We start from the raw sequence: 23,575 nt of genomic DNA on the forward strand, positions 1-23,575 counted from the left end.
GGTAAGAGACAGGCTAGTTGATTCCTGACAAACAAGCCACATGGGGAGGCTGATTTGGAACTGCCTTTCCCTCTCAAAGTTTTCCTGTGCAAAGGATGTGGGATTGTCTTCCTGTGTAGACCCTACATAGACTCATGCATAAAGGAAGCCAGAATGAAGTTTCAATTGGATTCCATTGGGGATAGCGAAGGGTGAGAGTGAAGTGGCCTCAGCAGAGGAAATCTGAAGTTATCTTTGGATTCCCAGGGAGGAAAATGTATTACCCCCTTAAAGAATTACAGGTGAAAGATCACTCCCAAAATTAAGGGATTTCTAAAACTCCTTGAAGGTGCTCACTACAAAAGAGTTAGCTTGAAACAACTGGCAAACACAGAAAATGAGAAACCAATTTATAACAGTAATAATCAATTATTAATAAGAACATTTTCAATTCCCTTATCACATCTTTGCCATCCTCTTCTCCTCAACACTCCATCTTTCCCTATAGCAGAGGTATCAGAATCATAGATGAAAGCTGGGGAATGGGAAGCAAAGGTACCTGCCATACTCTCCCCACCCACTTCTGGCCTCTGGCATCATGGCAACAGAGTTCCAAAGTGGTCTCCATGACCTTCGGCCCATGGTGTTATTCCTGAGATTATATCACATTACACAGCAGAGAGGTCTTGCTGATGTAATTAAGGATACTAATTGGTTAATAAAAGAGGGAGGTTATCTCGGTGGGCCTAGCCCAATCACATGGGTTCTTCTAAGGCAAAGAGTTTTCTTCAGCTGGTAGGGAAGAAGAAGTCAAAGATTCAAAATTTGAAATAGATTTAGCAGAAGGGATTCTTCATTGCTGAGATGGAGAGGACCAGGTAGATGGGGCAGCCTCTGGTGGCTGAGGGTGACCTCCAGCTGACAATCAGCAAGAAAACATGGACCTCAGTTTTCAAGGACCTCTCAGCAAGAAAACAGCTGCAAAGAACTCAATTCAGCCAACTTGAACAAGCTTGGAAGTCAACTCTTCTTCAGGGCCTCCAGATTAGAACCCAGCCTGACGAACACTTTGATTTCAGCTGTGTAAGACCCTAAGAATAGAACCCAGTTGAACCCGCCCAGACAGCTCCTTACAAAACTGTGAGATAATAAATGAGTGTTGTTTTAAGCTTCTAAATTTACGGCAACTTGTTATGTAGCAATAGAAAACTAATAGAAGCATGTAGCTGGCCCATCAACCTTAAAGCAAGTTTGAATACTGCTTCTTAACAGGCTAGATTTATTAATATCTCAGTTGAGAATATTTGGCAACTAAAAATGACTTATAGGGCATTTTATGACTTAAAAGTAATCATAAAATCATTACATTGAGTTTGCAAAGGGCAGGGAATGAACTTTAACTGAACAAATATCAAAGTATGTGGAAGACTAAAATTCCTTTGTGAATGTTTCCTGTGAGTTGTAATTGTTCAATAAACCAGTTATACATTGGATACCCAATAATTGCTTAGTGATTATATTTTAATAGATGCATCTACAAACCCACAGTAGTATTAGTTTTAAAATCTTTCTACATTAGGCCACTAAAGTTATTATATTTAAGCTCTTTAAATATGTCAAAACTGTGTAAGATTATTTTTACCAATAGCAAATAAACCTACTTATAAGTTAAGCTTATTGTTGGACATGGCATGGCAAAGGAAACACAGAACCTTTGAACCATTGAATACAAAATACAACTAGGAATATATTTTGGAGTGAAACAATAACTGGTTTTGAATGTAGTATGAGGTAGAGCATCGGCAAATCTGAAAACGGAAGCATGGTATTTGCTAACCTATTGCTGCTTTTCTTATCATGAGCTAAAATCAACTTGACTATCTAAAAAATTCTTAAAATCAACTGCCATCCAAAAATCTATAAATTAAAATGGTTTAGTACTTCTTTTGGGGAAAAAATTTTCCTAAAAATCAAACTCAAGCAAAAATATTGCCTTATTTTTATAAAACAAAACAAACAAAAACTTTACAAAATTTACTAGTGGCTAAATATATATAATCAGACTATAATACAAAGGTCACTATTATTTTCTGAATAATGTTATCTTTTCTATATATATGGATTATTTATATGTGATACATAATATTTCATAAAATAAATTTAATTTCCTCAACTAAGAATTACTTTTTTTCAATCTTTAAATTACTTTTAAATGTCAGCAAGATGTTTAAAATGTTTGGTTGGCTTTCTCATTAACAAAACAGTCTTTCAATATGTTTATAATTAATACCTAATGGAATAAAGCAATATTGGTAGAAATAGTTACATGATACACATATTTTTTCACTCAAAGCTTCATACAAAATAAAAAAACAAAAATTTTACTCTAATTTGTATTTTTTAATCATGCAAAGTTGAATGAAGTATAATAAATAACAGCAGTAGTTCATTTTTAAGTAAAAAAAATTCTTTCTCATAACAAAAGTAGTACACTTGTTTTAATGGTGAGATGAGAATTTCAGATATCAGTTAAGTTAAAATAGTTATGTTGGTCTGCATTATCTTTAATTTAAATGACTTGAGATATAAGTTGTATATCAGGGCAAAAATATATTACCTTCATAAAAATAATAATCAGGTCAACTATATTCTCAGTAACATTTTATGGAAAAAGAGTATATTTGCTTAGACTTAATAACTCTGTTCTCACTTTTATTTAGATGCTCAAAGAAGTGTCTCAGAAGCATGCACGTAGATTAAAAAAATATGTTTCCTGTCTTCCCAAAGTTAACAACATAAATGAACAAAGAAATCACTCCTCAAGTCCTTTTAAATATTGCAAAACTAATTATTGCATATGTTTTCCTGATGATTATATATAGATAGTTGCATATATAATTCTATACATACAGCAGTTAATCTATGCAGTCTTTTATATTTCTAGATTCTATTCTACCCATCCCAAGGTACAGGGATAGTAAGTGAATTGCTTTCTTTGGATATTTACTAAATACTGCTGACTCATTTACTGGGAACTGGATCTTTACATGATTTATACAGGAGTAAATAGAAAGTGTGACCTGTATTTTTGGGGAAAGATATGAGCTTTAGTTTAGTTTTACAGTAACACATTAACAATTCTAAAAGATTACTGTATTTAGTAATCCCTGATTAATTAGAAAGTGAAGGCAACATAACCAGCATATGACTGAGGATTCTATTGGAATACAGTGGTTTTATTTATTTTTGTTTTTAATAGAGCACCTCAAATTTAAACAATTATTCTCAATACCAGTGTAATATAACAGCTTATAATAAGTCTTGATAGCAATGTAACAAATCATGTGCTTTGCTTGTGTTTATTATTTTAGTATAGCATTTTCATTTGTCTTCAACTTGATATTTTTAAGGCTCATTTTAGTTTCTCTTGGGTCCTACTCTATGCTATTTTATAGAGATGGATTCATATTTAAGATAATAAAAGGAGTGGATTGGATGGAGACAGAATAAAACAATATGAAAATTCATGTTAAAGATTATTCTTATTTGAAGATGATCTTTTAGCAAAATTAACCACTCATTTCTTCATTAGAATTATTTAGCTTTTAAAATGTACCTTTAACTCTCTTGGAATGAAATATAAATACTTAAAATGTAGAAATAAACATACTTTCTGAAATTAATACAATATTTTACTTCCTTATAAGTCATAGAAAAACAAGCAAAATACAGTCCTTAAGCACATTTCTGTTAGGGAATATTTTATTAGGCACACACCAGTAGCTTTATAACATCAGTTTCAAATGAGCAAACCATCGAATGAAATTTAAAATATGAAAAACGTACACACGAAAGCAATGACATTTTTCAAAAATTATTTATTTATTTGTTTATTTAAGAGACAGCGTCTCACTCTGTTGCCCAGGCTAGAGTGAAGTGGCATGATCATAGCTCACTGCAGCCTCGAACTCCTGGGCTCAAGTGATCCTCCTGCCTCAGCCTCTCATGTAGCTGGGACTGTACGTATGCGCCACCACACTCACCTAATTTTTTAAATTCTTTTAGAGATAAGGTCTCTTTAGTTGTCTAGGCTGATCTTGAACTCGTGGCCTCAAGTGATCTTCCTGTTTCAACATCCCAAATTGCTCGGATTATAGGCATAAGCCACTGTGCCCAGTTTGACATTTTATACTATACCATCTATTTGAATTATAGGCTACCAGATGACAAAGAAGATTCCAATACATGCTTGAAAGAAACACCTTTGAGTAGGATAGTTAATTTTATATGTGAGCTTGACTGGGCTAAGGTATGTCTAGGGAGCTGGTAAACTGTTATTTTTAAGTGTGTCTGTAAGGGTGTTTCTGAGAGAGATTAGCATTTGAATCAATAGACTGAGCAAGGAAGATCCACCATCACAAATTTAGGCAGATAACATCCAATCCATTGAAGGCCTCAACAAAACAGAAAGGTGGAAGAAGGGTCAATTCTGTATCTCTTCTTGAGCTGGGAGAGCCATCTTCTTCTGCCCTTGAATATTAGCACACCTAGTTCTCTGGCCTTCAGACTCCAGGACTTATACAAGCACTTTCTCTCCACTCTCCCCCAGTTTTCAGGCCTTTGGCCTCAGACTGGAAGTCACACCATGGGTGATCCTGGTTCTCAGGCCTTCAGACACAACCCGAATTATACCCCTGACTTCCTGGTTCTCCAGCTTGCTAACAGCGTATCATAGGACTTCGTGGCCTTTACAATCACATGAGCCAATTTTCAGAAAAAATCTCCTCTTATATATTTATATATATCCTATTGGCTCTGTTTCTCTAGAGAACCTTGAATAACACAATATATGAAATGTTGATTTACATAAAAGAGTCCACAGTGTATTTGCCTTGCCCCGGTCAACATAATTAGTATAGGAAAAGAAAAACTTGGCCTATATCAAGTGAGAATATTGTAAATTCAATCAGTGGTTAGTAATTATTTTTGAGCAATATTTACCTTGAGGGAGGTTTGTATTTGAATGTCACAGAAGGAAAGAAAATTAACAAATATAATTTCAAATTCACAACTTTTAAAAGATATATGAATGTGAAGTTATTCTTTTCCTTTTGAATTAGACTTAAGCAAGTTTAGGTTATACATTCTCTAAAAGACATAAAAAATAATTGAAATTCAGGATAATAGCATTCATTTAAATCATACACGGATAATCATGAAAATCTTTCCAACGTAGTTTATTGAAGCAAACCTCTCATGCATGTTAATTTCTACAAATTTCTCCCATTTCATCCTTTAGCCAATGTTTAACCTTCTCAGTTTTATTGTACATACAGTTACACTTTTCTTTAACATCCTATTATATTTGACTTATTAACCTCTATTCATTTCTCCTTCATACTCAATTACATTTCCTGTTTGAGTATTTATGATATTTGGATGGCAAAACACATTTGGCTGATGATTATTCTTTTAGTATTACTAGAGTGCTAAAATTTCAGATAAAGCCTTAAATACTGCAAGCCATAGATTTTCATATATACTTGATCTAGATTATACATTGAGGATACTACATACTTGACATGACTTGAATCAAAAACATAAAAGCAATAACCTTAGAGATGAAACCAGAAGATGTCCCAGAAAAGGAGGGAGTATTGCTAGTAATGGTAACTTGGAAATTGGCAGAGAAACTTTAGTAATTTCAAATGAAATTCTTTTGAAATATTGCTTATATATTCAAACAGCAGCATAATTAAATAACATATACATACACACATATTCGCTTGAGTGTCCCAATTATTCTGTGAAATATCTCCACTCTTTTAAAAAACTCATCCAATAAAATGGTATAATGGTTAAAGTAAAAGACATTTATGCATTTACCAAGTAAGTCTTTATCTTCAATAATTGCCATTTCAACCTCTTTTCCAGTAATGATTGTGCATGTGAAAGGAACTTGAAGAAGAACACTAATCTCACCAAAGGACTCTCTCTCCTTAAGTTCACCCATATGAACAAATTTTTGACATTTTTTCTGTAAAAAAAATGGATAATTGATATTTAATACAACCACTTTTATACAATGAATAAGTATTGTTATTATAAAAAGCTCATTTGTTCATAAATCAGTGGTCTTTAGACCACCATGATCTTTAAAATAAATTAACAATTTTATTCAAATCAGAGAAAACATTTACTTTCACATGTGTTTAAGTTGTATTAATTTTAGAGCAATAGTAAATTCATTGACAACTTACAGCATATCTCAGGTAATTATAAGCATTGTCTCTTAGTCATCTGCCAATTATATTTTTTAATCTACAAATATGTTTAGGAAATATTGAACTAGTTCCATTTTGCAAGAACCTATGATACGATTTTGTAAGCATAGTTTACCTTGGGATTTTTTGTGAGCTACCATTTGTTACCTCAGCCCTAATTGCAAGCACACTTATTGGACTAACAGGGAAAAAAGAAAATGAACAGAAAGTACCATATGATATACTTATAGTGGTACCTTGTTATGGTTTTAATTTGCATTTCTCTAAGGAATAGAATTTAAAGCATATTTTAATGTGCTAGTTGATCATTCCTATAGCTTACACATCAATATATCTTATAATTTATCTTACATTCTTATATCTTACAACTCAAAAAATGAAACTCAACCAAAAATGGTCAGAACATTTGAACAGAAATTTCACAAAACAATACAAACAAATGTCCAATAAGTACAGGAAAAGATGTTCAACATCCTTTATTCATTAGAGCAAAGTAACTGATTAAAAAGAAGACACAAGTTTAAAACTTACCACTTTATTTGGTTGTAGTCTCACAAATCCTATAATACCTCGATAAATGTTACAATATCCAGAATTAATATAACCCACAAAAGAAATTATATTTCCACTCTCCACTATCACTGAAAAAAAAGGAGAGTTCGTTATTTCACACATTCTTTTCTATAAGAAATTATTGTAGGTAGTATGACAATAAAAGTTGACATATTTAATTCAATAACTATTAATGGCAAATTTCTTTAATGGATGCCAGTTTATAGACTGTACTTACTTGATAAAGACTTTAAAAATTATGCCTGGTATTTTTATCTGTAACCTATGTAACATTGTCATCATTGACAAGATTTTGTCAGTAAAGGAAAGCAGTGGTTTTGTTTGTAAATTGCCTGGGCCAGGGGAGTGAGGGAGAAGCCTCTACCTGGAGCATTTGCTGATTTCCAAGGTGTAAATATCTGCACCATGGCTAATTTCAAATTGCCAATGGTTTAACAACCAAGTCACAAAATCCCTGAATATTTATTCAACAATTGGCTCTCCAGAGCCTATACCTTGAGCCTGTACCAACGCTCTGCTGAATACAGTAGTTGATAAAAGCAAGGTCTTTGAGGCCATACTGGCTTGGTTTGAACCCTACTCTGCCACTTCTTATGAGACCTTAGATAAATTACATAACCCATCTGAACTTTATACAATGACTTTACTCATTTATAATCTTTAGCACAATTTTTATTATTGTGTACGTGGTCAGACTTGGTACACTTTTCTTCATAAATTCAGTGTTGAGAAGACTTTTCACATACAATTAAAAGAATTCTCCTGTATTTTGATTCAATTAATTTATAGATTTTTTTCTGCAGTTAAATGTTTCCGGTAATTTATATTTTGAATAATGTATGAAGAATTTTTAATCTCAAATGGCTGAAAGTCCCAAAACAATTGTTGAAAATTCCATCCTGTTCTTATGGATTTTAAAAGTCACTGCTATCACATATAAATTGATAAAAAGCTATGAAGGTCTTTATGGACTCACAATACATGAGTGGATTAATAAAATGTGGTATATGTGTACCATGGAGTACTACTCAGCCACACACAAAAAAAAAATGCTGAATTAATGCCTCTTAATACCTGGATGGAACTGGAGACCATTTTTCTAAGTGAAGTACCAAAAGAATGGAAAAACAAACAGCACGTGTACTCACCATTATATTGGAACTAATTGATCAACACTTATGTGCACATATGGAAATAGCATTCATTGGAAATCAAATAGGTGAGGGGGAAGGAGGGGATGGGTAAATTCACACCTAATGGGTACAACACACACTACCTAAGTGATGGACACACTTGTTGACTCAACTGGTACTAAAGCAATTTATGTAACAAAATGTTTATGCCCTGCAATATTCTAAAATTAAAAAAAGAATGCAAAACAGCAACATGGAAGCATATGAAAGCATGAAGATCATGGGTAAAGGTAATATATAAACAAATATAAAATGCTGCAATACTATAACAATGGTGTACAAGTCACTATTCTGATACAGAAGTTAAAAGCAAAATGTATAAAAATAAATAAGACTATAGAAATATATTCAAAATACGCAGCATAAAAATATCTAGTTTATGACAGTAGTCACATAAAATGTGAGGAGGGGAAGAAATAAAAATGTAGAATCATTGTATGTGATTGAAATTAATTTATTATCAGCTTAAAATAGATTATCATAACTATAAGATGTTTTACATTAGCCCAATGGTAAGCACAAAAATTTATCTATAGAAGGTATAGAAAACAAAAAGAAAATGGAATAAAACCTGTCATTGCAAAAATTAACAAAAAGAGATTTCTGGTTTCTGGCCCAGGATTTAGGAAACCTGGAAGTCACCACTCCATTCTAACAAAAACTAAAATGCTACATAAACGAAAAATCAACAACTCTTTATAGATCCATAAAAGGAGTGAGGTCACAGAGAAAACCGCTGCCCCTAAAATTGAACAAATTGACAGGCAGAATCATAACTTAATAGGGCAGAACCCTACAAGCTGAAATTTCCAAGGGAAACAGCATGGGCATAGGAAAACCCAAATTTTAACTTACAAATTGATGGAGCCTCAGTGTGAACCAGTCTGAGAGATAAAAATTCCAGTGGGATCCTATCATTGGGGATGCTCACATTTTTGTGACTTCTACCTCCTGCAGTTCTACCATGTACTCACAGTGACTATCAGAAGACACTCACTTTGTGCTTCTAGCAGGGGGAGGGAAAAAGGAACCATTTGAAATATACCAGAGCATTCTGTTCTTCTTAGGAAATGCTTTACTCGGGTGAAACTATTTAACAAAAGCCTAATCTGCTGGGGTTTTATCAGCATCTAACTGACCTGGGGGAAAAATATTCAACTCCAGCTGGCACTAGCCTTCCACTTGGAGGAAGGAGATTACCCAACTCCAGCCCATTTTAGGTATCTGGTTCCACCTACAGGGAGAGGGAACTGACAAGCACATGTGAAGTTCACAGTTTAGAGAACCAGTCTCACTAAAAGACTGAGATCTAAGTCTAGGATTGTGAGAACTTCCTCTCCCCCCACACCTTATCACCACATCATTAAAGGTCCATTTACAGCTGTTGCTTTTATCCAGTACATCATGTTGGGCTCTGAAGAAAAACTACAAGACATACTAAAAAGAAAATAGCACAGTTTAAGGAGACTGAACAAGCATCGGAACTAGATACAGGTAAGGCAAGAATGTTGGAATTACCAGGCTGAGAATTTAAAACACTTACGATGAATATGCAAAGAACTATACTGGATAAAGTAGCCAGCATGCAAGAACTAGATAGGTAACATAAGCAGAGAGATGGAAATTCTAAGAATAAAAAAAAAAAAAAAAAAAAAAATTAGGGATCACAATACTGTAACAGAAATGTAGAATAAATCTTATGGGCTTGTGATTGGACTGTACATAGCCAAAGGAATAATCTCTGAGGCTTGAGGATATCTCTATAGAAACCTCTAAAACTTAAAAAAAAAAAAAAAAAACCCTGGAAAAAAAGGAGAGACTATCCAGGAGCTGTGGGACAACTAAAAATTGGTATTTCATAGATTTGATGAGATGAAAAGAAGAAGAAAGAGAAAAAAGAAAAAGAAAAAATATTTAAAACAATAATGACTGAGAATGTCTCCCAAATTAGTGTCAGAGACAAAACCACATATTCGAGGAGCTCAGAGAACACCAAGCAGAATAACTTCCAAAGGAAAAAATACATCTAGTTATACACCTTTCAAACTAGAAAAAAAAATAAAATAAAAAAATCCTAAAAGAAGACAGAAGATAAAAACACCTTATGTGTAGAGGACCAAAGATAAGAATTACATCTGACTTTTTCACAGAAGACATGCAAACGAGAAGAACTTGTAGTGAAATATTTAGAGGGTCAGGAGGAAAAAGCACCATCTTGAATTCTGTAACCTGCAAAATTGTCCTCCAAAAGTGAATGGAAATTAATGAGTTTCTCTAAAAAAAAAAAAAAAAAAAATTGAGGGAATTTATTGCCAGCAAACCTGCCCTGAAAGAAATGTTAAAAGAAGTTTTTAGAGAAAAGGAATATTATATATGACAGAAACTCAGATCTACAGAAAAAAAGAAGGAGCATCAGAGAAGAAATAAATGTTGAAGTATGCCTAGGTATAAGTGAAATGAATGATAAAAATGAGACAGAGAAAGAGAGGGAGGAATTATATCATTTTATTATTAGAAGGTACCCACTCTACCTGTGAAGTAGTATAGTGTTATTTGACAGTGGAAATAGATTAGGTATAAATGTATATTGCAAACTCTAGGGCAGCCTATAATTTTTGTTAATTGAAAGTACATCTGATATGGTAAGAACTGAAAACAAAACCATATAAAATACTCAAATAAAATCATAAAAGTCAGAATCTCAGTAGAGTTTTTCAGAGAACTTAAACTGATTCTATAACTAATATGCAGGAGTAAATGTTCAAGATTAATCTGAATTAATTTAAATAAAGAACAAAGAAAAAGAACCCTACCAGAAAGATAGGGAAATATTACAAAGTTATAATAATTGAAACCATGTAAGGCCGGGCGAGGTGGCTCACGCCTGTAATCCTAGCACTCTGGGAGGCCGAGGTGGGCGGATCGTTTGAGCTCAGGAGTTCGAGACCAGCCTGAGCAAGAGCGAGACCCCATCTCTACTAAAAATAGAAAGAAATTATATGGACAGCTAAAAATATATATAGAAAAAATTAGCCGGGCATGGTGGTGCATGCCTGTAGTCCCAACTACTCGGGAGGCTGGGACAGGAGGATTGCTTGAGCTCAGGAGTTTGAGGTTGCTGTGAGCTAGGCTGACGCCACGGCACTCACTCTAGCCTGGGCAACAGAGTGAGACTCTGTCTCAAAAAAAAAAAAAAAGAAACCATGTAATACTGCCACAAAAATAATCACACTGATATAACAGAATTGCCAGAAACAGATCTATGTATACAGGGTAATATATTCACATACCTGAGCGACATACACACACACACACACACACACACACACACACATTTTCCTATGAACAAAAAGAAAATTCAGTTGTATGAGATCCTCTCAGTCAAGCATTGACCTAAAGGAGATGACACATAATTTTGACCTTTGACAAATAATTAGCAACGTCAAAACTCCAGAATTATGATCATACATGATTTGTTTACAGAAACCACTGAAAATAGTCTCAGAAATATTTTCAGTCAAATTTTTACAGAAGTGTTGAAAATATAAGCTATTTCTCAAGTTTGAATCCTGAATTTTATTGCTCTTTCTAACTCATTCATAGAAACAAAAGTAATTGCTTAAATTATGTAATTTAATTAAGCAATTATCTTGAACCTCCTGTTATGTACAAAGCACTATTAATCATATTATTTTTTTAGAGCCTGAAATATAGTTAACTTGATAAGGCAAATAATAAAAAGTTAAGCTAGTATAAGAGAGTTAAATGGTATTGATTTGAAATCAATGTTTAATTTTTTCTCTTTCAGCATTAAAAGAACATCTATCACAGTGCCATGCAATGCAGAAAGCAGATACTCAATATATTTTTGCTCATATGGCATGAAATCTCAACTTGATTTTGGGATGTGTCATTTTAAGAAGATTTCAAGCTAGGGTACATACTTTTAAAAATTCAGATCATTTTAAAATAGTCCAAATACTCATAAGGGGATGGGAAAAGACAAAATTTTGTTGCTAAAAGATCAAGAACTTCAGATAAAATTCCATGAAAGGTCATAAAATAAATTATGCAGGCTCATACACATTACTTTTATCACCTCTCTGAGTATAACATGAACATTTATGAGCTGCGTAGAATCTCTTTTTCCCAAATGATTAATTCAAACCCTACTACTTTCATTCTTAATTTTATTCTTACAGAGCATTCTTATTTTGTGATCAATAAATATTTGCTAATTGAAGTAGAAAGAATTAAATTGAGGTAAAATATGTCAACTTTCTATAACTTAATGCATTGACCATTTATCTATTGAAAGTATATTTTCCCTGTGGCTTCACAATTCTAGCAATAGTCTTGTTCTTTGGTCCTATAGTTTTTTGTATAGTAGAAATTTTCCAATGAGGCAAAGTTATTTTATGCTTGTTCATTTATTATTTCTCAAGTGAAGCTCGTATAGGTTATTTTATGAGTACCCATCTAAGCTCCATTTATGTGAGGTAAAAATTCTACAAGTATTGTCGATGGAAAATAGAACTGTACTCATTACCTGTTGGGTTTATTACTGCTATAGGCAAGGCATTTAGAACAATGTGAAAAATACCTATGGGGACACCAGGCTCATTGCCTTTTATTGGTCCCAGTTTTGTTGTCCACATTGGCCATCTCCACTTCCACACCAAGCCACTGATTTATTAGCACTGCCTTGCTTCCTCCTCTCCACTGAAGGTAACTAGTGTCATTTTCAATGTGAAATAAAATGCTACTTTCTCAATAAATATCCCTCATGTTCTCTCTGCATTGAGGGGCTACCTCTCTCCTGATATCTTCTCTTCCCTTGATTTATAATAGTACTGCATTGTAAACATATTATTATAAACATGTTGTTCTTACTTTAATTACCTCATGATTTGGTTTACTTTTCTCTTAATTGCTTAAAAGTTCCTTGCTCAAAGATTCTTTCATTTTCCTTATTCTCCTCTCCATGTATTATGAGCCTTGGCCCTCTCAAAACACTCACGAGTTTGGGTGTCAGTCTTCCATAAAATGAAGGGTTAGGTGACACTTCCAAAGGAAGAGTATGCTAAAGTGTGATTGAAGTCACTTACCATGATTATCTTTACTCTTCCTCTCCCTGAAAGTTAACTGAGGCTCTACTCCACCAACCTGTCAATTTCTATATTGATTTCATGTTTCCAAATCTCTCCTTCTCCCTCTCTGTATCTTTCTTCTCTCCTCTCTCCCTCCCTCCCCTGAATGTTTTCCAGATATTTCAATCTCATTCTCTTTATTTCTATCTCATTCTCTTATTGACTGCCTCCAGCTTCTCATGTTGTGAAAGGAGTAGCGGGCATCCTTGCATGAGAGGAAAGCACTCAAGGCTGGAAAAAAAATCATCTAAAATTATTAGAGGAAACAATCTCTGATGTGCCCGCAAGGCTGAGAATAGTTTCTCTTCCCATGAACTATAGTATAAACACTCAAAATGGTGCACTGAAAAGAGTATGCAGTATAATTTTGCCCTGGTAGTGGGGAAAATTACACCTAAACTAAACACTGTTCATATTCTTCCTGAGAAAGATTAAAAGCAAAACGTGAAAATATCAAAATGTTTCTGAGTATGTAATGGTGTCCCAGAATGAAGCTCAAGAAAACTTATATTTAAAAAATCCAGCACCCAGCAAAGTAAAATTTAGAATACTTGGAAGTCAAGGTAAAACCACAAAGCATGCAAAGAAACATGAGCATATAACCCATAATAAATAGAAAAATGAATTAATTAAAAGAAACACAGAAATGACATAGATGAAAGAATTAGAAGACCATGACATTGAAACCATTATTAAACATACCTTCCATTTGTTTAAGAAGCTAGTGAAAGAAAAGTATTTTAAGTAAAAACATAGACAATATAAAAAAGATCCAAATTGAATTTTTAGAGATGAAAACTAAAATGACATGAGCAATATAATGGAATTAATGAATAGTAAATTAGACACTGCAGAAGGAAAGATTAGTGAACTTGAAGACATGACAATAGAAATTATCTAAAATAAAACAGGGGAAAAAGAATCAAATAAGCACACATACATACAACAAAGCAATAGTGAGATATGCCACAAATTCAGTGGGCCTAATAAACATGAAGTTGGGATAGTCTCAAAAAGGGGGAAGTAGGCATTTGAGAAAGTAATTTCCAAAAAAATTCACCCAATATTTGATTAAAACTAAAACAACCAGTAATAGCAGAATACCTACTGTTTACAAGATCACATGGAATACTTATGGCCACAGACCACATTCTGGGCCATGAAACAGGTCTCAATAAATGTAGTGTTATTAAAATACAAAATATGTTGTTTGACTAAAGTGAAATTAAACTAAAAGTCATTAACTTAATGATATCTGGAAAAACACAAAATACTCAGAAAATTAATAACATATTTCCAAATAACCCATGGGCCAAGGAGAAATCCACAGGAAAATTAGAAAGCATTTTGAGAGATGAAAACAAAAAGAACATATCAAAATTTGTGTATATATCAAAAGGAATACTTAGAGGAAATAGCATAAAATTGCTAGATTAGAAAAGAAGAACAGTCTCAAATCAACAAACTCAGCTGCTGAATTAAAATACTATAAGAGTAAATTAAACCCAATATAAGCAGAAAAAGGAAGTAAAAAGGAATAGAAATCAATGAAAGAAAAAAGAGAAAAACAATAGAAAAATTAATGAAAACCAAAGCCTTTTTTTCAGAAAAACAATAAAATTGAAATAACTCCAGTCAGACATATCACAAAAAAATTCTCATAACAACCCTCTGAGATAAGTACCATTATTATCCCCATTTTAGGAGGAAAATGAGGCCTAGAGAAGTTATATAATTTACCCAAGTCTTCACAAATAGGAAATAGGGTTCCAGCTAGACTTCAAACCTGAGTGATCTGACTCCTTCAGCCAAGCCCCAAAATATATATTCCATTATATAATGCATATTTTTATAATTATAAATTCATATCAATTAATATTTATATAGAAATATAGTTGTATATAGAACAATAGATAACTATACACAGCCAAAATCACTCTTTCCACACATTCTGGTACTTTTTCTCATTTTTTAGTATACATTGGATATTTTTATACGTTTTCATATATGACCTTCCTCATTTCTTTTTATTGACTACAGTCTCCAATTGTACGAGTGTTCCATAATTTATTTAATCATCCCCTTGATAGACACTTAAGTTGTTTCCCATTGCAAAAAAAAGTGCAATAAAAATTATTGTGTATCTATCTCAAGTGTGGGTATATTAGTGCAAATTTTTAGAAATAAATTTTGCTAGTATAAAGATATTTATTTTTTATAGATTGGGTCAAATTAGTCTTGAAACATGTTGCATCAACTGAGACACCTATCTAAAAGCCTAAGATTTTTGTTTTCTAACTTCCTGGACCATCTTTTACATTAATGAAATTTTGAATGTTTGCCAATGTGGTAAGTGGAAAATGCTAGGTAAGTATTTTCAAAATTGTAAGTGAATTTGACTTATGCAGGGGTTTTTGTTTCCATTGGAAATTTCCTTTTCATTCTTTTAATGCTTTCTCTCTGTCTCTCTGTCTCTTGCTTCCCGCTTGAGATTTTACTGTTCATTGATAACAGTCATTTGTATATAAAAAAATAATTTCTTTCTCATGTATGTAACAAATTTATCAGCTTGCTGCTCATATATTATTATTTTATTTATAAAACCTTTTTCCATGCAGAATACTAAATTTTTATTATCTGAGACGAATATTCTAATTTATGCCTTTTATCTTTTTCTTTTTGTTATTTTTATTTTTTAATTGATAGATAATTGTACAAATTCATGGGGCACATTATGTCATATTTTAATACATGCATACAATGTGAAATGATCAAATCAGGGTAATTAGGAACTCCATCAACTCAAATATTTATCATTTCTTTGTGTTGGGAACATTCCAAATTTTCTCTTCTAGCTATGTTGACATACACAATAAATTGTAACTTATCATCATCCTACTGTACTATCAAACACTAAAATATATTGCTGCTATCCTATTGTATTAAATATTTTTGTACTCATTAACCAATCTCCGTTCATCCCCCACTCTCTCCCTACCCTTCCCAGTTGCCATGCTTTAGATGTTTGTCCTCTATTAATTTCATGTTGAACTTTGATCCCCAATATTGGAGGGGGTGCCTACTGAGAGCTGTTTGGGTCATGAAGTGGATCTCTCATGAACAGATTAATGCCATCCCTGGGGGCTAGGGGTGAGTGAGTTTTCACTCTGTCAGTTCCTGTGGGAGCTGGTTGTTAAGAAGAGCCTGGCACTTAACCCTCTTCTTTTCCTCTCTTTCCATGTGGTCTCTGCACAGTCTGGCTCTCCTTCACCTTCTGCCATGAATAGAAGCAGCCCGAGGCCCTCACCAAAAACCAAGTTGACACTGGTGCCATGCTTCTTGTACAGCCTTCAGAACTGAAGTCAAATAAACCTCTTTTCCTTATAAATTACCCAGCTTCAGGTATTCCTTTACAGCAACACAAACAGACTAAGATACCAGCCAAAAGGACCTCCTCCACCAAAGTTTAGAATATAAATTTGTTGGTTTTTTTATAGCAATGTTATGATATCCTAGCTTACATAGAGGTTTATGATACACCTGGAATGCATTTGTCTCTGTTCACTATTTTTCTAAAATCAAACATTTGATAACTATTTTTCTCTACTCTTTTGAAATAACATCTCTGTACTATACCAAATTACCATATTTTTTTTACTTTTTTAGTCTTTCAATTAGCATGTCTACCAAATAAAATATTTGCTATATGTTACATTCTCTCAGTACTTTAAAAGTATTTTTGCTTATTAATTTTCCATATAGACATTAGTATTAACGTAAGATTCCTACTGCTATTTTTTTATGTTTACATTGGGGTAACAAATAAAAGACATCTTTACAGTAATGTTTTCCTGTCCATGAACAAGTGCTATCTCAATTTATGTAACTCAGTTGAGTTTTGTTTGTTTCATATAGCACCTTCATATTTCTTGTTAAGCTTATTTCTAGGTATTTAGTATATTGGGTTGCTATTATACATATAACATCTTCCTTTAAATTTTACAAATAGCTGTTGTAAAATAAATGGTTAAATATTAATCTTGCAATGTTTCACCTCACCCAATTTCTTTTTATTTATTTATTTATTTTTGAGACAGAGTCTCACTCTGTTGCCTGGGCTAGAGTGCCATGGAGTCAGCCTAGCTCACAGCAACCTCAAACTCCTGGGCTCAAGCAATCCTTCTGCCTCAGCCTCCCAAGTAGCTGGGACTACAGGCATGTGCCACCATGCCCGGCTAAGTTTTTCTATATATTTTTAGTTGTCTGGTTAATTTCTCTCTCTTTTTTAGTAGACACAGGGTCTCGCTCTTGCTCAGGCTGGTGTTGAACTCCTGACCTTGAGCGATCCTCCTGCCTCGGCCTCCCAGAGTGCTAGGATTACAGGTGTGAGCCACCACTCCCGCCCCACCTCACCTAATTTCATATTTCTTAATAATTTTCTCATTGACTTTCCAAAAATATTCAACTATATGATATTGTCATGAGAAAATAATGATTATATTGCTTTCCTTTTTGACAACTTCAGGCCTATTATTCATTTAACTTTTTTTTTTTTTTTTTTTTTGAGACAGAGTCTCACTCTGTTGCCCAGGCTAGAGTGAGTGCCGTGGCGTCAGCCTAGCTCACAGCAACCTCAAACTCCTGAGCTCAAGTGATCCTCCTGTCTCAGCCTCCCGAGTAGCTGGGACTACAGGCATGCACCACCATGCCCGGCTAATTTTTTTCTATATATATTTTTAGCTGTCCATATAATTTCTTTCTATTTTTAGTAGAGATGGGGTCTCGCTCTTGCTCAGGCTGGTCTCGAACTCCTGAGCTCAAACGATCCGCCCACCTCGGCCTCCCAGAGTGCTAGGATTACAGGCGTGAGCCACCGCGCCCGGCCCTATTCATTTAACTTCATGTTAGCAAGCTCATCGCTTTAGTGTTTACTGTGCTTCAGGTGTTTACTGTTAAAAATGCAGTAAACTTGTTTTTGAGATATAGAGATGCAGATCATTTTATTATAGCATGGAAATTTCATCTATTTTTATTTTATTGAGAATAAGTAGATTTTGTCAGAATAAATAGATTCTTATTTTATTGAGAATACATAGGCGGGTCAGAAATAGATGATGACTTTCCTCAAATGCTTTTTAGCTGCCATGAAGATAATGTGGTTTTCCTCCCTGGACCTATATTTTAGTGAAATATAATAGCTTTTTTTAAAAATTGAACTACCTCATTGAATTCCCAGAATAAATGAATTTTGTTTTGAGGTTTTATTCTTTAAAGTGTTGCTAGTTTATGCTTTCCAATATAATGTTTAAGGTTTTTATATGGATATTCACATTTCAGATCAGTAAATAATTCTTTGTTGCATCATCTTTTCTAGTTGTAGCTTCCATGTTATACTGAATTTGAAAAAGAGCATTGGTATCATCTACTCTATGAAAATTTAATCAAATTAACTAATTTTAGGCATATTAAAACATTTGAAACATTATTAAATGTGTTTCTGGTGCTTGGCAAGTATCGCTCCAATATTCCAAAAGAGGCTGCTATGATCAGTTTTCTACGACAAAGTAAAATCAACAATGATACTAGAAAATGCAAGGTACAAAATGGGGTAAACAAAATTTTTTGCCTTTGTATATTACTATTCAAATTATTTTTGTTCCTGACATATTTTCTCTACTGTCATTGTATAAAAACAGTAGCTAAAATGTTAAAAATATTAAATTTATACAACTAATTTTATTTTTCTATATCTTTCTGTTAAAAAACAAGTGATTTTAAAAGGCTATGTGTTACTTTTTTAAATCTAGTAAAGGGAACATAAGAATGAAATATAATGTATCACATCTTCCTGAGGTGAAGAAAAACATCACTTTCTTCTCAAAGGTACCTCATGCTATGCAGGACACTGAATGAGTGTTTGAGGCAGTTTGCTAAATGATAGAACCACAGAATGTGGTTCACATGCATTAAAAATCTATTGATAGTTTCTTTATTGTTGAAGAATTTGTTCAAATAATGTACATTATATTTCTTCTCTTTAAAACTGTGTCTTAAATACTTGAGAAATAGCATGAATAAATAAGGAACCCAAGTCCTTCTTGAGAAAAACTTCTTAAACACATAAACAAAATTTTCTATGTAATATTCCTGAATAATTATCATTACATCATTCAGCCCCATGTCACTTCATTTTGGACAGAAGCTCAAATTTGATTTATATTTTACATTCTATGGCAAATATTTTCTCCAGATAAGTTCCTGTAGTGTTTTCTAAAATAACATTTGTCAAACAAACATAAGTGGATTAATATTAATATAATAAGTCCAAAAAGCAGCACAAATTTTCTAGTTCAATATCACTTTGTCCTTTCTAAAATAGAAGTTGGGTATATGGCATTTTAATATTAAGCCTTGCCAATCTTTCCGGGTGTAGAATGGATTAACATTAAAATAAAATTCAGAAAATAGCACTACCCTCACAAACATGGTCAAAAATTTAATAATGAAAAAAATAAAAAATTAAAGTATGCCATTTGAGAAGTTTAAGCAGAACACCTATAGCATTTAATCCTAAATTCATGTGTGTGTCTAATTTTTCTGTGAGCAAATGCTAATCTCATAGCTGTAACTATTTCCTTAAAACCTCCTGTAAGATTTGGGAACCTACAGAGACCAAAAAAGAAATGCAGGTCTTTGACATGGCTGCCCTCTACTGACCCAAGATTTGTCTTGTATCGAAAAAGGACTTTTATGGAGTTTTATTATCTGAAACTGTTGAGTCTTCTAAAATGCTAGATTTAATAAAACCCAAAGAAGATAATTTTTATCAAAGTTAAAAAATCAACATATGAAATTATGGAAAATTATTTTTGTGGCTCTTACTTGCATGTAGAAATACAAAAACAATTTAAAATAGGAAAAAAGAAAGTGATAGAGAAGATAGATTGTCCCTAGCAGAGTCTTATTTTTCTTTCTTTACAAGCAATGTAAAAATCTATTATGTTTCATAGGATCTGAATACGTGCTCATTTATATCATTAACTCATAGCTTGAGAAGCCTTGAATAAACATGTATTTGGGATCTAAAATGTGGCAATGCCACTAATATAAATTCAGGAGTGGAAATATTAAAAGAGATCAAACTAATCATGTGGATGTTGTCCCAAGAGAATACAGAACTTTGTACATATGTAACCCACACATAGTAGTAAGAAATGGTTAAAATGAAAGCCCTGCAACCTTGGAGTTAGGATAATTTTGTTCAAGATAGATTATTTTCTCAAAATACTGACATAGTGCTTTGAGGAGAAAGAAAGCAACAAAAGAGTGACTTGCTTTTGAAAAATGAGGATCAATTCCAGGTATTTCTCTAGTCCAGGATATGATTGATTAGATGGATATAGATAGATGTAGATATAGATATATAGTTAGACAGATACCTGGGTATAGATGATAATGATGTAGATATATGTACAGACACAAACACAGATGTAGATATAGATTTTTGCTTTGTTTTGAAACCATGGAAGTTTACAAAAACTTTTCTTACAATAATTTGAGCAGGAGTCAATTTAGGAATTACAGAAAAAAACATACAGGGAATTATATTTCCTGAAGTCATATGAAGGCATTTACAAATAGAAATACACAAAGCAATATCACTAGAAACATAGCTGCCTCTGAGACATTTGGAGGAAAATCTGTAATTTAAAGACCAGACCTAAGAGTAGGTAGCACCAATTTTAGGTACCAAGAAATGACAAGTGGAGTGGAGTGTAGAAGTAGAGATGATTTGAAATTTAGAAGAAATAGATCACCTTACTCCAGTTAGAATGGCTATTACAAAAAAGAAAAACCACAAAATAAAAAATGCTGGCAAGGATGCAGAGAAAAGGGAACTTATACACTGTTGGTTGGAATGTAAATTAGTACAGCAATTAAAGAAAACAATGTGGAGGTTTCTCAGAAAACTAAAACTAGAGCTATCATGTTATCCAGCAATCCCACTCTGTGCATTTATCTAAAGGGAAGGAAATAAGTGTATCAAAGGGATACCAGCACCCCCATGTTTGTTGCAGAGCAGCACTATTAATAATAGCCAACGTATGGAATCAACCTGAGTGTTCATGAATGGATGAATGGATAAACAAAATGTGGTATATGTACACAATGAAAAACCATTCAGTCATAAAAAAGAATGAAATCCTATCATTTGCAGCAACATGGATAAAACTGGAGGCCATTAAAAGTAAAATGAACTAGGCACAGAAAGATGAATATCACACGTACTCACTCAGAAGTGGGAGCTAAAACTTTGGTCTCCTGGAGGTAGAGAATAGATAGCAACCAGAGGCTGGGAAGGGGGTGTGTGTGTGTGTGTGGTGGGGCGGCAGGAGGAATGAAGAGAGGTTGGTTAATGGGTACAAATACATGATTAGGTGGAAGGAATAAGTTGTAGTGTTCCATAGCACAGTAGGGTGGCTATAGTTAACAATAAGATATTGTCTATTTCAAAATAGCTAGAAGAGAAGATTTGAAATGTTCCCAACACAAATGTCAAATGTTTGAGGTAATGGATTGCCTAAATGCCCTGATTTGATCATTATGTATTGTATGCATGTGTCAAAATATCACATGTACCCCATAAATTATTTTTGTATTATAAAATTTTATTAATACAATTATGTTTTAATTAAAAAGAAGAAATAATCACAAAGACAAAGAACATCTAAGGTCAAAAGGAGACGGTCGTGTTAATAATTCTGCCCAAGTGCTACATGAATATTTTAAAGATTATGTAATGCCAGACTCCCACTTGGATGAAACATGATTTTTTTGTAAAAATCATTAGAGATACACTAGAGATACACACATCCTCTTTAGCAGGGGTTCAAGGAGGACTTTACCAACCTCCAGGGGCAGATCTATAACTCAACTATAACTGAACAACAAATTCCATCCCTTGGCCACAGTGAATTGTTTAGGATATGCATGTGACTCGTGAATCATACCAGATTTTTCTGGAACAATCAAGAAAAGAGACTTTTTCAAAGGATTGTTGACTGTAAAGACAAGGCAGCTATTTTTCCCTTAACATGGGAAAACTTGCTGGAGAAGGAAGCTAACACAAAGCAAAACAGAACAAAAGACTGGAAAATACAATCCTACTGAAATCAGTTCAACTTCTATACCCATACATTACTGAAAGATAAAGGCCTGAACTTCCCAGTTATATAAACCAGTAAATTATTTTTGTTCATTGTTATTTTTTCCTCTTGCTTTATTGAGTTTGATTCCTGTTACTTAAAATGCAAAGATACCTAATAAAACATATTGAAGTTAGAATCCATGAAGGCTTCTTGAAATATTCTTTCTAGGTTCTGATCACTTAAGTTTTTAACAAAAATTTCCTTAAACAGACTCCATTTTAAAAATCTGCCAAAGTAACCAACTTTATAAAGCATGACCCATATCCATATTTTTCATTAAATCCCTGAAGCATGTATGGTACACTTTAATATCCTCATGTACTTCAGTTATGCCAGGTAAATTGTATTCTTGACAACAATCAGTTGTGTTTGTTCCAAATGCTGTTCATGTTATTTGCATTTGTATTGTAATTACAAACTATAATCAAATATTAAACCAATAATTATTTTATGTGAAAGAGAGCTCATGTTTTTATGAAATCTAAGATGAATCCATTAGAAAGACCTAAAAATTGAGTTGCAAAATAAAATACCCTAATTAGATATAAGTAAGAGTCTGAGAGAAACAAAACAAATTTTTAGTCTTCATAAAAGATATTATTTCTTGTCCCTCTTCAAATGAACTGATATTAGAATTCATGAGTATACAAAAATACATAGATCTCCAATCAGTGGATCCACACTCAAATAAGAGGCCTTCACCCTCCATCAAGACATGGGAAATAAGACATACATAGTAAAGATTTTAAATTAAAATGAAATCCTCAAGCTACATATGTCATCTTACATAATTCTCTAATTTTGTTTTCAATTAAGTGACCAACTAGTGGTCCTGACATAGCAATACAGCTATAAAATTTTAGCCGCTTAGAAATTAACGTACCTAGCTTCTAATTAAACAATGCATACCTCTAGATATTAATGAGAACTGTTATATTTTCTGGTAACTCTACAGAGTTCTCAATTTTATATATTTTAAATATTTATTTATTGATATATAATTTGTTTTTATTATAACATGCTTTGTCTATGTCTAGTCTTTGGGCATATATATGTACATGCACACAAATAAGTATTTTGTTAAAATAGTTTCTATTCCTGAGAATAATATTAATAAATCAATATATAACTATTTTAATATACTTTATAATTCATAAAAAACTATAATAATATTGATCTTTTGGATA

General features: G+C 33.0%; 1 protein-coding gene across 1 annotated transcript in view; it reads right to left on the reverse strand.

Annotated features, from left to right (window-relative positions):
• The window catches only part of CNBD1 (cyclic nucleotide binding domain containing 1), a 307,427-nt gene that overhangs the window by 43,578 nt on the left and 240,274 nt on the right, over positions 1–23,575 (reverse strand). Inside the window, exons 9-10 of the mRNA XM_069465605.1 lie at positions 6,795–6,904; positions 5,866–6,016 (exon numbers count right to left, since the gene is read on the reverse strand). Of these exons, the coding sequence (XP_069321706.1) occupies positions 5,866–6,016; positions 6,795–6,904 (261 nt within the window). The remainder of the gene's footprint in view (positions 1–5,865; positions 6,017–6,794; positions 6,905–23,575) is intronic.

This window comes from Eulemur rufifrons, chromosome 3, assembly GCF_041146395.1.
Source record: "Eulemur rufifrons isolate Redbay chromosome 3, OSU_ERuf_1, whole genome shotgun sequence".
NCBI lineage: Eukaryota > Metazoa > Chordata > Mammalia > Primates > Lemuridae > Eulemur > Eulemur rufifrons.